Source organism: Hoplias malabaricus, chromosome 14 (assembly GCF_029633855.1).
Source record: "Hoplias malabaricus isolate fHopMal1 chromosome 14, fHopMal1.hap1, whole genome shotgun sequence".
NCBI classification, from domain to species: domain Eukaryota; kingdom Metazoa; phylum Chordata; class Actinopteri; order Characiformes; family Erythrinidae; genus Hoplias; species Hoplias malabaricus.
Window position 1 is genome coordinate 1,026,523 of NC_089813.1, and position 15,766 is coordinate 1,042,288.

Below are 15,766 nucleotides of genomic sequence, written 5' to 3' on the forward strand. Positions count from 1 at the left end.
TATCTTTACAGGTACAGACAGTGTAGCTTATATTTAAAGGCAGTGTAGCGTATCTTTTAAAGGTACAAACAGTGTAGCGTATCTTTAAAGCAACAAACAGTGTAGCGTATCTTTAAAGGCACAAACAGTGTAGTGTATCTTTAAAGGTACAGACAGTGTAGCGTACCTTTAAAGGTACAAACAGTGTAATGTATCTTTAAAGCTACAAACAGTGTAGTGTATCTTTAAATGTACAGCAGTGTAGCGTATCTTTAAAGGTACAGACAGTGTAGCGTATCTTCAAAGGTACAAACAGTGTAGCATATCTTTAAAGGTACAAACAGTGTAGGGTATCTTTAAAGGTACAAACAGTGTAGCTTATATTTAAAGGCAATGTAGCATACCTTTTAAAGGTACAAACAGTGTAGCGTATCTTTAAAGGTACAAACAGTGTAGCTTATATTTAAAGGCAATGTAGCATACCTTTTAAAGGTACAAACAGTGAAGTGTATCTTTAAAGGCACAAACAGTATAGTGTATCTTTAAAGCTACAAATAGTGTAGTGTATCTTTAAAGCTACAAACAGTGTAGTGTATCTTTAAAGGTACAAAGAGTGTAGCGTATCTTTAAAGCTACAAACAGTGTAGCGTATCTTTAAAGGTACAAACAGTGTAGTGTATCTTTAAAGACACAAACAGTGTAGCGTATTTTTAAAGACACAAACAGTGTAGCGTATTTTTAAAAGTACAAACAGTGTAGTGTATCTTTAAAGGTACAAACAGTGTAGTGTATCTTTAAAGGTACAGACAGTGTAGCGTATCTTTACAGGTACAGACAGTGTAGCTTATATTTAAAGGCAGTGTAGCGTATATTTTAAAGGTACAAACAGTGTAGCGTATCTTTAAAGGTACAAACAGTGTAGTGTATCTTTAAAGGTACAGACAGTGTAGTGTATCTTTTAAAGGTACAAACAGTGTAATGTATCTTAAAAGCTACAAACAGTGTAGTGTATCTTTAAATGTACAGACAGTGTAGCGTATCTTTAAAGGTACAGACAGTGTAGAGTATCTTCAAAGGTACAAACAGTGTAGCGTATCTTTAAAGGTACAAACAGTGTAGCTTATATTTAAAGGCAATGTAGCATACCTTTTAAAGGTACAAACAGTGTAGCGTATCTTTAAAGGTACAAAGAGTGTAGTGTATCTTTAAAGGTACAAACAGTGTAGCGTATCTTTAAAGACACAAACAGTGTAGCGTATCTTTAAAGGTACAAACAGTGTAGATTATCTTTAAAGGCAGTGTAGCACACCTTTTAAGGGTACAAACAGTGTAGTGTATCTTTAAAGCTCCAAACAGTGTAGCTTGTCTTTAAAGCTACAAACAGTGTAGTGTATTTTTAAATGTACAGCAGTGTAGTGTATCTTTAAAGGTGCAAACAGTGTAGTGTATCTTTAAAGGTACAAACAGTGTAGCGTATCTTTAAACGTACAGCAGTGTAGTGTATATTTAAAGGTACAAACAGTGTAGATTATCTTTAAAGGCAGTGTAGCATACCTTTTAAAGGTACAAACAGTGTAGTGTATCTTTAAAGGTGCAAACAGTGTAGTGTATCTTTAAAGGTACAAACAGTGTAGCGTATCTTTAAACGTACAGCAGTGTAGCGTATCTTTAAAGGTACAGACAGTGTAGCTTATCTTTAAAGGCAGTGTAGCGTATCTTTAAAGGTGCAAACAGTGTAGTGTATCTTTAATGGTACAAACAGTGTAGTGTATCTTTAAAGGTATAAACAGTGTAGCATATCTTTAAAGCTACAAACAGTGTAGCGTATCTTTAAAGCTACAAACAGTGTAGCGTACCGTTAAAGGTGCAAACAGTGTAGTGTATCTTCAAAGGCACAAACAGTGTAGCTTATCTTTAAAGTTACAAACAGTGTAGCGTATCTTTAAAGGTGCAAACAGTGTAGTGTATCTTTAAAGGTACAAACAGTGTAGCGTATCTTTAAACGTACAGCAGTGTAGCGTATCTTTAAAGGTACAGACAGTGTAGCGTATCTTTAAAGGTGCAAACATTGTAGTGTATCTTTAAAGGCACAAACAGTGTAGTGTATCTTTAAAGGTACAAACAGTGTAGTGTATCTTTAAAGGCACAAACAGTGTTCCGTATCTTTAAAGGCAGTGTAGTGTATCTTTAAAGGTACAAACAGTGTAGTGTATCTTTAAAGCTACAAACAGTGGAGTGTATCTTTAAAGACACAAACAGTGGAGCGTATCTTTAAAGGTACAGACAGTGTAGCATATCTTTAAAGACACAAACAGTATAGTGTATCTTTAAAGACACAAACAGTGTAGTGTATCTTTAAAGACACAAACAGTATAGTGTATCTTTAAAGACACAAACAGTGTATTTTTAAAGCTACAAACAGAATCAGAGGTGGAAATGACTGACTGCAGTCGAGGTGTTTACTTAATGATTATAAAGATGTGTGAATCTCACTGTTCTGTTTTTCCAAAGTTGGTTCCATCCACCCACGTCCACTCCCCCTCCGTCTCCCGCTCCACCAAACCCATCCAGAAATGAGAGTTATGATCATGTCTTATTAACTGGGAAATATAGTCCTGAGAAGAGAGAGAGAGAGAATAGACTTGTTTCCGATTGGCTGTGTGAATGCAGTGGGGAACACTCTTTATAACTTCAGTGTGAGGAGAGTATGAGGTCCGTGTTTTGCACCTCCTCCTCTCTGTTGTTCACCACAAGTAAGTGCCCGTTTTTACGGATGCAGTCGTTCTCTGCAGACTCCCAGTCCTTCATCTGTACAGACACAAAGTAGCATTTCTCTTTATAGAATGTCCAGCCTTCCTTACAGGTCCCTGTAGACACACACACACACACACAGTAAGAGATGGGGCAGTGAGTTAAGTGTAAATGAATAATTTTAATTCATGGACTGTAATCTCTCACCTTGGACTGGAGCAACAGGCTCAGAAATCAAAAGACCAGCTGAGAGAGAGAGTGAGAGAGAGGTGGGAGAGAGGGGGGGGGGAGACTTTTCAAAGTGATGTATATGTACATAGACAAATGTATTTCATATGTTTTGTTGGAGAGGGAAAGAAAGAGAGGGAGAGAGATAGAGAGAAAGGAATAGGAGAGAGAGAGAGAGAGAGGGACCTTGAGGCAATTTGAAGGAGTGCTGGAAATAATGAAGAGACTCCATCACATCAGAGATCTGCTGATTCACCTCCGAGACTGAGAGAGAGAGAGAGAGAGAGAGAGAGAGAGAGAGTGGGGGTGAGAGAGAGAGAGAGAGAGAGGTTATCACTATATTACAATATGCAATAATAGTTTTATACTCATTGTATTCACTTACATTTAACCCCCATGACGAGTGAGAGGATGAGGAGAAAGAGAAAGATAACTCCAAACACAACCAACATCCGCCTGTTCTGTCTGTCTGAACACACACACACACACAAAATGATAATCTGTCATTAAACAGCCTCTGTATTGACACCTGTTTTAAACATGGCCACCTTCATCTGGGCGGCCTGCTCTGTGGAGGATAAACCAGTTCATTCAATGTCTACAGAATGATTAGATTTTCTTTTTCTCGTGTGAACTGTAAAAGGTGATGGAAATCTACTTTGAAAACAGCCTTGTAATAAAGTGTTACTGAAGTAGGAGCTGGACTCACTGGGAATACTGAAGTGTTACTGAAGAATGAATAATGAATAACAGTCAGTGGAAGTAGGAGCTGGACTCACTGGGAATACTGAAGTGTTACTGAAGAATGAATAATGAATAACAGTCAGTGGAAGTAGGAGCTGGACTCACTGGGAAGACTGAAGTGTTACTGAAGAATGAATAATGAATAACAGTCAGTGGAATTATGAGCTGGACTCACTGGGAAAACTTAAGTGTTACTGAAGAATGAATAATGAATAATAGTCAGTGGAAGTAGGAGCTGGACTCACTGGGAAGACTGAAGTGTTACTGAAGAATGAATAATGAATAACAGTCAGTGGAAGTAAGAGCTGGACTCACTGGGAAGACTGAAGTGTTACTGAAGAATGAATAATGAATAACAGTCAGTGGAAGTAAGAGCTGGACTCACTGGGAAGACTGAAGTGTTACTGAAGAATGAATAATGAATAATAGTGGAAGTAGGAGCTGGACTCACTCAGAAGACTGAAGTGTTACTGAAGAATGAATCATGAATAACAGTCAGTGGAAGTAAGAGCTGGACTCACTGGGAAGACTGAAGTGTTACTGGAGAATGAATAATGAATAACAGTCAGTGGAATTAGGAGCTGGACTCACTGGGAACACTGAAGTGTTACTGAAGAATGAATAATGAATAACAGTCAGTGGAATTAGGAGCTGGACTCACTCAGAAGACTGAAGTGTTACTGAAGAATGAATCATGAATAACAGTCAGTGGAAGTAAGAGCTGGACTCACTGGGAAGACTGAAGTGTTACTGAAGAATGAATAATGAATAACAGTCAGTGGAAGTAAGAGCTGGACTCACTGGGAAGACTGAAGTGTTACTGAAGAATGAATAATGAATAATAGTGGAAGTAGGAGCTGGACTCACTCAGAAGACTGAAGTGTTACTGAAGAATGAATCATGAATAACAGTCAGTGGAAGTAAGAGCTGGACTCACTGGGAAGACTGAAGTGTTACTGGAGAATGAATAATGAATAACAGTCAGTGGAATTAGGAGCTGGACTCACTGGGAACACTGAAGTGTTACTGAAGAATGAATAATGAATAACAGTCAGTGGAATTAGGAGCTGGACTCACTCAGAAGACTGAAGTGTTACTGAAGAATGAATCATGAATAACAGTCAGTGGAAGTAAGAGCTGGACTCACTGGGAAGACTGAAGTGTTACTGAAGAATGAATAATGAATAACAGTCAGTGGAATTAGGAGCTGGACTCACTGGGAAGACTGAAGTGTTACTGAAGAATGAATAATGAATAATAGTGGAAGTAGGAGCTGGACTCACTCAGAAGACTGAAGTGTTACTGAAGAATGAATCATGAATAACAGTCAGTGGAAGTAAGAGCTGGACTCACTGGGAAGACTGAAGTGTTACTGGAGAATGAATAATGAATAACAGTCAGTGGAATTAGGAGCTGGACTCACTGGGAACACTGAAGTGTTACTGAAGAATGAATAATGAATAACAGTCAGTGGAATTAGGAGCTGGACTCACTCAGAAGACTGAAGTGTTACTGAAGAATGAATAATGAATAATAGTCAGTGGAAGTAAGAGCTGGACTCACTCAGAAGACTGAAGTGTTACTGGAGAATGAATAATGAATAACAGTCAGTGGAATTAGGAGCTGGACTCACTGGGAAGACTGAAGTGTTACTGAAGAATGAATAATGAATAACAGTGGAAGTAGGAGCTGGACTCACTCAGAAGACTGAAGTGTTACTGAAGAATGAGTAATGAATAACAGTCAGTGGAAGTAAGAGCTGGACTCACTGGGAAAACTGAAGTGTTACTGAAGAATGAATAATGAATAACAGTCAGTGGAATTAGGAGCTGGACTCACTGGGAAGACTGAAGTGTTACTGGAGAATGAATAATTAATAACAGTCAGTGGAATTAGGAGCTGGACTCACTGGGAAGACTGAAGTGTTACTGAAGAATGAATAATGAATAATAGTCAGTGGAAGTAAGAGCTGGACTCACTCAGAAGACTGAAGTGTTACTGGAGAATGAATAATGAATAACAGTCAGTGGAATTAGGAGCTGGACTCACTGGGAAGACTGAAGTGTTACTGAAGAATGAATTATGAATAACAGTCAGTGGAAGTAAGAGCTGGACTCACTGGGAAGACTGAAGTGTTACTGAAGAAAGAATAATGAATAACAGTCAGTGGAAGTCAGAGCTGGACTCACTGGGAAGACTGAAGTGTTACTGGAGAATGAATAATGAATAACAGTCAGTGGAATTAGGAGCTGGACTCACTCAGAAGACTGAAGTGTTACTGAAGAATGAATAATGAATAACAGTCAGTGGAAGTCAGCTGGACTCACTGGGAAGACTGGAGTGTTACTGAAGAATGAATAATGAATAACAGTCAGTGGAATTAGGAGCTGGGCTCACTGGGAAGACTGAAGTGTTACTGAAGAATGAATCATGAATAACAGTCAGTGGAAGTAAGAGCTGGACTCACTGGGAAGACTGAAGTGTTACTGAAGAATGAATAATGAATAACAGTCAGTGGAAGTAAGAGCTGGACTCACTGGGAAGACTGAAGTGTTACTGAAGAATGAATAATGAATAACAGTCAGTGGAAGTCAGAGCTGGACTAATTGGGAAGACTGAAGTGTTACTGAAGAATGAATAATGAATAACAGTCAGTGGAAGTCAGAGCTGGACTCATTGAGAAGACTGAAGTGTTACTAAATAATGAATAACAGTCAGTGAAAGTAAGAGCTGGACTCACTGGAAAGACTGAAGTGTTATTGAAAAATGAATAACAGTCAGTGGAAGTAAGAACTGGACACACTGCGAAGACTGAAGTGTTACTAAAGAATGAATAATGAATAACAGTCAATGGAAGTAATAGCTGGACTCACTGGGAAGACTGAAATGTTATTGAAGAATGAATAATGAATAACAGTCAGTGGAAGTAAGAGCTGGACTCACTCAGAAGATTGAAGTGTTACTGAAGAATGAATAATGAATAACAGTGGAAGTAATAGCTGGACTCACTGGGAAGACTGAAGTGTTATTGAAGAATGAATAATGAATAACAGTCAGTGGAAGTAAGAGCTGGACTCACTGGGAAGACTGAAGTGTTACTGAAGAATGAATAATGAATAATAGTCAGTGGAAGTAAGAGCTGGACTCACTCAGAAGACTGAAGTGTTACTGGAGAATGAATAATGAATAACAGTCAGTGGAATTAGGAGCTGGACTCACTGGGAAGACTGAAGTGTTACTGAAGAATGAATAATGAATAACAGTCAGTGGAAGTCAGCTGGACTCACTGGGAAGACTGGAGTGTTACTGAAGAATGAATAATGAATAACAGTCAGTGGAAGTCAGCTGGACTCACTGGGAAGACTGAAGTGTTACTGAAGAATGAATAATGAATAACAGTCAGTGGAATTAGGAGCTGGGCTCACTGGGAAGACTGAAGTGTTACTGAAGAATGAATCATGAATAACAGTCAGTGGAAGTAAGAGCTGGACTCACTGGGAAGACTGAAGTGTTACTGAAGAATGAATAATGAATAACAGTCAGTGGAAGTAAGAGCTGGACTCACTGGGAAGACTGAAGTGTTACTGAAGAAAGAATAATGAATAACAGTCAGTGGAAGTCAGAGCTGGACTCACTGGGAAGACTGAAGTGTTACTGAAGAATGAATAATGAATAACAGTCAGTGGAAGTCAGAGCTGGACTCACTGGGAAGACTGAAGTGTTACTGAAGAATGAATAATGAATAACAGTCAGTGGAAGTCAGAGCTGGACTCATTGGGAAGACTGAAGTGTTACTGAAGAATGAATAATGAATAACAGTCAGTGGAAGTAAGAGCTGGACTCACTGGAAAGACTGAAGTGTTACTGAAGAATGAATAATGAATAACAGTCAATGGAAGTAATAGCTGGACTCACTGGGAAGACTGAAGTGTTACTGAAGAATGAATAATGAATAACAGTCAGTGGAAGTAAGAGCTGGACTCACTGGGAAGACTGAAGTGTTACTGAAGAATGAATAATGAATAATAGTCAGTGGAAGTAAGAGCTGGACTCACTCAGAAGATTGAAGTGTTACTGAAGAATGAATAATGAATAACAGTCAGTGGAAGTAAGAGCTGGACTCACTCAGAAGATTGAAGTGTTACTGAAGAATGAATAATGAATAACAGTCAGTGGAATTAGGAGCTGGACTCACTGGGAAGACTGAAGTGTTACTGAAGAATGAATAATGAATAACAGTCAGTGGAATTAGGAGCTGGACTCACTGGGAAGACTGAAGTGTTACTGAAGAATGAATAATGAATAACAGTCAGTGGAAGTAAGAGCTGGACTCACTGGGAAGACTGAAGTGTTACTGAAGAATGAATAATGAATAATAGTCAGTGGAATTAGGAGCTGGACTCACTGGGAAGACTGAAGTGTTACTGAAGAATGAATAATGAATAACAGTCAGTGGAAGTAGGAGCTGGACTCACTGGGAAGACTGAAGTGTTACTGAAGAATGAATCATGAATAACAGTCAGTGGAAGTAGGAGCTGGACTCACTGGGAAGACTGAAGTGTTACTGAAGAATGAATAATGAATAACAGTCAGTGGAAGTCAGAGCTGGACTCATTGGGAAGACTGAAGTGTTACTGAAGAATGAATAATGAATAACAGTCAGTGGAATTAGGAGCTGGACTCACTGGGAAGACTGAAATGTTACTGAAGAATGAATAATGAATAATGAATAACAGTCAGTGGAAGTAAGAGCTGGACTTACTGGGAAGACTGAAAAGTGTTACTGACGAATGAATACTGAATAATAGTGGAATTAGGAGCTGGACTCACTGGGAAGACTGAAGTGTTACTGAAGAATGAATAATGAATAACAGTCAGTGGAATTAGGAGCTGGACTCACTGAGAAGACTGAAGTGTTACTGAAGAATGAATAATGAATAATAGTCAGTGGAATTAGGAGCTGGACTCACTGGGAAGACTGAAGTGTTACTGAAGAATGAATAATAGTCAGTGGAAGTAAGAGCTGAACTCACTGGAAAGACTGAAGTGTTACTGAAGAATGAATCATGAATAATAGTCAGTGGAATTAGGAGCTGGACTCACTGGGAAGACTGAAGTGCGGCTGGAATTCATGATGAGGCTGATTATGTGAAATCTCTGGGTCAGATGATGAGAATCGATTGTACCCCACAGACTCCATCTCTGAGCAGAGAAAAACAGACACGGCCAGTAAAAACTCACTCTCTTTTTCACATAAATATTATTATCATTTACACAAACAAACCACACGGTGAACGTATTTACTTTTAAAAAGTTTAAGATTAGTGCATGTTACTCGTGTTATTTCTCTATCTGTAATTGATTTAATTTCATTCAAACATCTGACATTAAAAACAGTTAGTAGCAGTGATATTTTAAATAAATTATATTTACTCTCACATCATTTACTCCATTTCCTTCAAACGTTATTTTTAACTAATTTTACTTTTTTAATTTACTTTTTTTAATTTGACTTTTTGAGTTCATAAATAAATAACTTCTAATGTCCTGCCAAATAAAAGCAGAAAAATAAATACAACTTTAAAATGAACAATAATCACCAGTGATTCCTCTTCACTTCCCGTAGACACATTAATGCTGTAAACATCAAAGTCAACACGAGTTAAGGCCAGAAAACTGTGGAATGGTTAATGTTCAAAGGACAGCGCTCATATGTTGAACATTAACCTGAAAATAAACACAGAATATAAATGTTATTCCATCCCAAACTGTTAGAGTCATTATCTGTTCCTCAGTTAAAGTTGATTTAAACAGTGGATAAAACATGACAGATTCTTTAACCCTTAATTATTATCTTTTCTTTCTAATTTTAGATACATTTGTTATTTTCTATTAAACTAATTTTTATTATTCCTATTTGACCATATTTCATTACATTTAATTATGTCTACTTCATTTTAAAGAATATGTTTTAATTATACAAACCGGATTCCAAAAAAGTTGGGACACTAAACAAATTGTGAATAAAAACTGAATGCAATGATGTGGAGGAGCCAACATCTAATATTTTATTCAGAATAGAACACAAATCACAGATCAAAAGTTTAAACTGAGAGAATGTATCATTTTAAGGGAAAAATATGTTGTTTCAAAATTTCATGGCGTCAACAAATGCCAAAAAAGTTGGGACAAGGCCATTTTTTACCACTGTGTGGCATCCTCCCTTCTTCTTACAACACTCAACAGACGTCTGGGGACAGAGGAGACCAGTTTCTCAAGTTTAGAAATAGGAATGCTCTCCCATTCATGTCTAATACAGGCCTCTAACTGTTAAATCGTCTTGGGCCTTCTTTGCTGCACCTTCCTCTTTATGATGCTCCAAATGTTCTCTACAGGTGAAAGATCTGGACCGCAGGCTGCCATTTCAGTCCCCGGATCCTTCTCCTATGTAGCCGTGATGTTGTGATTGCTGCAGAATGTGGTCTGGCATTATCTTGTTGAAAAATGCAGGGTCTTCCCTGAAAGAGATGACGTCTAGATGGGAGCATATGTTGTTCTAGAACCTGACCATAGTTCTCTGCATTAATGGTGCCTTTCCAGACATGCAAGCTGCCCATGCCACAAGCACTCATGCAGCCCCATACCATCAGTGATGCAGGCTTCTGAACGGAGCGTTGATAACAACTTGGGTTATCCTTGTCCTCTCTGGTCCGGATGACATGGCGTCAGAGTGTTCCATAAAGAACTTCAAATCGTGACTCATCTGACCACAGAACAGTCTTCCATTTTGCCACACTCCATTTTAAAAGACCCCTGGCCCAGTGCAAATGTCTGAGCTTGTGGAGCTTGCTTAGAAATGGCTTCCTCTTTGCACTGAAGAGTTTCAGATGGCGATGGCGGATGGCACGGTAGATTGTGTTCACTGACAATGCTTTCTGGAAGTATTCCTGAGCCCGTTCTCTTATTTCCTTGACAGTGGCGTTCCTGTTTGAGGCGCAGTGACGTTTAAGGGCCCGGAGATCACGAGCATCCAGTAGAGTTTTACGGCCTTGACCCTTACGCACAGCAATTGTTCCAGATTCTCTGAATCTTTTGATGATGTAATGTACGGTTGATGATGATTTCCTTTTCCTTTTTCCAGCCCCTTATTGCTACTTGTCCCAACTTTTTTGGGATTTGTTGACACTGTGAAATTTTGAATCAACATATTTTTACTTTAAACTGTTACATTTACTCAGATTAAACTTTTGATCTGTCGTCTATGTTCTATTATTCACAATTTGTTTAGTGTCCCAACTTTTTGGGAATCTGGTTTGTAAATAAAATGTAATTAATTTAGTTAAATCTTAATTCATGTGATCTTATTTTTATTATTAATTAATTTATTTATTTATTGTAATATTATGGTGCTTCACATGGGTTTGTTTAAGAAAAAAAGCTCTTTGTAAATAGAATATATTATTATTATTTTTTTTATCATTTTCACTCATGACTGTAATTGTAAAAATAAACAAAATTCAAAATCACATTCAAATTCACATTTGCCCAAAACTGTAACTTGTTGTTTTTTTGTTTTGTTTTTTATATAAAGCATTATGCTCTTTAGTTTTATGGAAATCTTTGACCTCAGGACAAACACAGAGGTAAATACAATTCTGTCTAATAATTAATCTCTATTAATAATATAATATATTTTTATACATTATACACCTGTATAAAATAACATGCTGTTTACACTGGCTTTTAAGTCTACCATTCACATCAACATCGATTTAAATATTTAAATCTTTAAAATATATAAATGATAAAATATACTGCAAATTTAAAATATTTATGTTTTCCTATATTTTCTGAATGAAGTCATACATACAAACACACACACACACACACACACACACACAAAAAACACACACTCACACAAAAACACACAAACACACACACACAAACACACACACTGATTAAACCCTGTGGTCAGTTCCTAACCCTGATCCATTTTCTGTGGTTGAGCAATTGGTCGATGCCTAGAAAAGTTACAATAAAGAGAAAAAGAGCGTTCCCAGTAAACAAGGAACCTCCCTGGACGTTCAAAATAGGTCTAAAAGTAGTCTGTCCGTCAAGGACATATTTTAAATGTCAGTGGACGTCCAAAATCCATCTTAATAAGTTAGTTAAGTGCGGACCAATCGATAACGTCAGTTGACGTCCAAAATGTGTCTAATAGTCGTCTTTTCAATGTCTGTGTTTGGACGTCTTTTCATTTTCAAACTTAAGAGAACGTTGATTAGACGGCAGTCATTACGTTATTTCAACGTTGAATCAACAGCTAAATGTTTACTGGGTTATACCTAAAAAAAATGTATTATTACATTATTATTCAGTGTTACAAAAACATTAACAAAACCACAATATACAATTTTCCCAGTGCTAAAGTGAAACAAATTTCTCCAAATGAAGAAACAGCTTCTTAAAAGAAACGACCAACTTGTCAAAGAACGTTTCAACAATTCCTTCAAATTAAAGTTCCCATGCTCCTTCCCAGACTATAAACTGAATAATAGGGCCATAAAACAAGTACATTTACAAGAATTTATATTTAATTATTAATCATCGTTTTAATTTCTGGAAGTGGTTATTAAAATAAGATTAAAACTGACATTCAGTGCAGTCTGTTTAGGAGGGGCTCTGACTCCATTAGCTGCAGCACTAAATGATGGACAGCTAACTCTGGCTGCTGATTGGTTATTGGTTACGTGACGACCAATCAGAAGCGCGTTCTCTCTAGAGCCGTATAGAGAGGGGAATGAATTAATGAACTCGATCATCGCTTGTTAATTATATGATGAAACACATTTCAAATTAACACACTCTGTATTTGTTCAAAATCTGACACAAAAATCTATGAAATTAGGACTCTGGGATTTACCAAATGTAAACTTCTGAAGAGATGACTGTTTAACATGAAATAAACATGTTTGTGTCTGGGGACTTTTATTTTCCCACTGTGAGTGACTCCGATTATTTTTTCCTTCGTTTCTGGGGACTTTTACTTTGCCGCAGCTTTGTGTGTTGGAGATAAATGAGGGTCTGTTTTTACTGAAGGTAAAGATGTGTGTGAGACTGTTCCCCACTGTTTACACTGTGTCTGTAACTGTCTCTCTCTCAGAAACGGGGGCGGACAGCTTCTCTCTCTGAAAGGAAGGTGGAGAATGGGGGGAAATGTGGGAGCTGTGTCCACACTGAGCTCAGGAGGCTAATGTTAGCTCTTAGCTGTGACTCTGGGAGATAACAATGTTTAGAGTTGAGTGGAGGACGGTGAAATAGTGCCGTTTATTCAGCTCCAGGGAGGAAATAAACCCTCTGACGGAGGAGTGATTTCCTGAGGCCTTTAATTCTCCTCCTAGTTTTATTAGTGAGAGCTTTTTGTTTTATTTCAGAGCAGAATGATCCAGAAAGAAAAGAACAGCTATGTTGTGTCTGACTATTGAGGGCAGACTCTTTAGAAACGGTCTTGTGTTCGTTAGTTGGTGCAGAAGGGTGACAGATAGCTAATGTGCTAATACCCTGAAACTCCCTGCAGCCCGTAGTGAGCTCTTCAGACCCCTGTGTTAATGTAGATGTATTACAGGTTTTATAGATTGTTCCCAGCTGTGAACCACAGATGATATACATTTAATAGGTTTACAAAATTGTACGTTACGACTTCACTCTGCGTAAAGCACAACAGAAAACATAAACCATTCTGTTACTCATTCGCCTTCCATGTTGTTTCATTTTCTCTTCCAGTAAATTAGAAGATTTCAAATCTTCCCCTGCTCCTAGTGTCCCAAGAACTACTTTTCTTCTATAAATACACCGCGTAACGTCCCCAGGGGAAGTTTACACAATGTTGAAAATAGGAGAGGTTAAATGTGAGGATGCAGTGTGTGGAAGCTCAGATCCTCAGGACAAACCGTCGGCTGTTCTCCACGCTGACACGTCCCACCAACAAACACAGACACCTACAGACCGAAGGAAGAGGTTTTACTGTTCAAACTGTGGAAGGTGTTTTATTCAGCAGAGTCACCTCAAAGAACACACGCGCATTCACACCGGGGAAAAACCATTTTCCTGTTCAGAGTGTGGGAAGAGTTTCACTCAGCAGGGTCACCTCACAGAACACAAGCGCATTCACACCGGAGAGAAACCGTATTCCTGTTCTGAGTGTGGGAAGAGTTTCACTCATCACAATTCTCTCCGAAAGCACTCGCGCGTTCACACAGGAGAGAAGCCGTATCTGTGCTGGGAGTGTGGGAAGAGGTTCACGCAGCGCTTTTCTCTTCAGGTTCACCAGCGCATTCACACTGGAGAGAAACCGTATTATTGTACCGTGTGTGGGAAGTTTTTTACACAGAATAGTTCTCTCCAATCACATCAGCGCATTCACACTGGAGAGGAACTTCATTTCTGTTCAGAGTGTGGGAAGATTTTTACTCGTTGCGATTCTCTCAAAGAACACCAGCGCATTCACACGGGAGAGAAACCGTATTCCTGTTCAGTGTGTGGGAGGGGCTTTACTACACTGAGCACCGTTCAAAGACACCAGCGCGTTCACACGGGAGAGGAACCGTATTCCTGTTCAGACTGTGGAAAGAGTTTTACCAGACTGAGTAATCTCCAAAAACACCAGCGCCTTCACACCTGAGAGAAACCACGTTCATGTTCAGAGTGTGGGAGGGGTTTTACTCAACAGAAATCACACAGAACAGATATAAATCTAATGCACAGTGTGTGGGGGATACTTTCAGATATTTGGATTTAGAAAGGCCAAGCTTTTCTGATGATACATTGGTGGCTTAGCTATTTTTTAATGGCAGGTTTGTACATATTTATTATGAAAGTATCCAACTTTATAAATAATTAATATCAGACATAATTTGGTTATTTACTATTTTTGGCAGATCATTTATAAGATTGTGTTTTTTAAAGCTGCATTTTTGTTACTTTGGGGAATGTGAAACCTCTGTGTTAGTAATGTGTAATAATATTAATATAACGATGAATAATCAGAGCATTAAAAATAAGCAGTCTGCGTTTTCTATCCAGCTTTAATGATTACTGTCTCAGAGGTGGGGACTTTTATTTTGACAAAGTCGATTAATAAGATTAGTGTTCTCTGGAATGAGGATTTTTTTTTTATTTTTACAAAGTAGGTCAGACTGAGTTGGACAAATATTTTTTATATAGATTGGATTTATTTTGTCAATAATAAAACATGAATGAATAGATATAACAGACTTAAAATATAGAAGAAAATAAAGAAAAACAAAAAATATCACGGGTTCTGAAAAAATAAAGTGGACGCATGATGTTTCCTATTTTGATGCTAATGCTAATTCGCTAAAGCAGGTGTAATTACATATATCTGTGTAGAAAGTCACGATGGAATTTTCTGGCATATTGTATCTTATGTATATAGAATATACCTAATATTATGATGAATTGTATTATAAAGTGCTCATCTGGGTTAAACAGGTTCAGATTACCACTCTTAACTGCGACACCGTGTCATCCATTTTGTAACGTGTTTTCAATTTGTCCACATTACAAAATGGCAGACACCTTAATTATATCTGTATTCAGATGGTCTCAGAAACTGGGGGAAACACAGTTTTCCCACTTTTAAATTGAGTTTGAATGGCTGATAAAGTCGTATCAATAAATAAACAATAATTTTACAAGATGTGACCTTACGTCCAGAGCTGTGCAATTGAGTGTAGCCCTCTGCTGGTCGGGTTTAGTTGTGCTCTTTTTTAATGTTTTTACTGTTCTCTGCTAGGGTCAGCTGATTGTAGAATCCTGAATGAAGTGTTTTTCAGTTCTGTCTTTGTGAATTTAACTTTGATTATTTTACAAATTACCTGTATTTTTCAACATCCCGGCCAATAAACACTTTTCAGATTCTTATTGTCATTCTCTTTTAAATTTACCGCTTTTATAACGGGTCGTTTCTATTTTCCATATTCGATATAATCTCTGGGCTATCGAGACTTTTATTTTGCCGCCGTGAGTGGCTGCGCTGACTGGG

At 37.9% G+C, this 15,766-nt stretch overlaps 2 protein-coding genes across 3 annotated transcripts in view; one reads left to right on the plus strand and one right to left on the minus strand.

The window, feature by feature from the left end:
• asgrl1 (asialoglycoprotein receptor-like 1) overlaps positions 1-9,409 on the minus strand; it is a 36,810-nt gene extending 27,401 nt beyond the window's left edge. Inside the window, exons 1-7 of one of the 2 annotated variants that reach the window (XM_066644679.1) lie at positions 9,303-9,409; positions 8,806-8,904; positions 3,344-3,427; positions 3,145-3,222; positions 2,938-2,976; positions 2,707-2,846; positions 2,473-2,594 (exon numbers count right to left, since the gene is read on the minus strand). In XM_066644679.1, the coding sequence (XP_066500776.1) occupies positions 2,473-2,594; positions 2,707-2,846; positions 2,938-2,976; positions 3,145-3,222; positions 3,344-3,427; positions 8,806-8,902 (560 nt within the window). In that variant the 5' untranslated portion in view covers positions 8,903-8,904; positions 9,303-9,409. The remainder of the gene's footprint in view (positions 1-2,472; positions 2,595-2,706; positions 2,847-2,937; positions 2,977-3,144; positions 3,223-3,343; positions 3,428-8,805; positions 8,905-9,302) is intronic. The other variant, XM_066644680.1, reaches the window with a different exon arrangement.
• Positions 9,410-12,737: 3,328 nt separating this feature from the next.
• LOC136665675 (zinc finger protein 391-like) lies at positions 12,738-15,600 on the plus strand. The gene is made up of 2 exons (XM_066643343.1): positions 12,738-12,801; positions 13,486-15,600. Exon 2 carries the CDS (start codon positions 13,586-13,588, stop codon positions 14,381-14,383), a length of 798 nt encoding a protein of 265 aa, XP_066499440.1. The 5' UTR covers positions 12,738-12,801; positions 13,486-13,585; the 3' UTR covers positions 14,384-15,600.
• Positions 15,601-15,766: the final 166 nt, after the last annotated feature.

What these genes read in the sequence shown, in the direction of transcription:
- LOC136665675 (XM_066643343.1), top strand. Translation starts at nt 13,586, where the DNA reads ATGTTGAAAATAGGAGAGGTTAAATGTGAGGATGCAGTGTGTGGAAGC.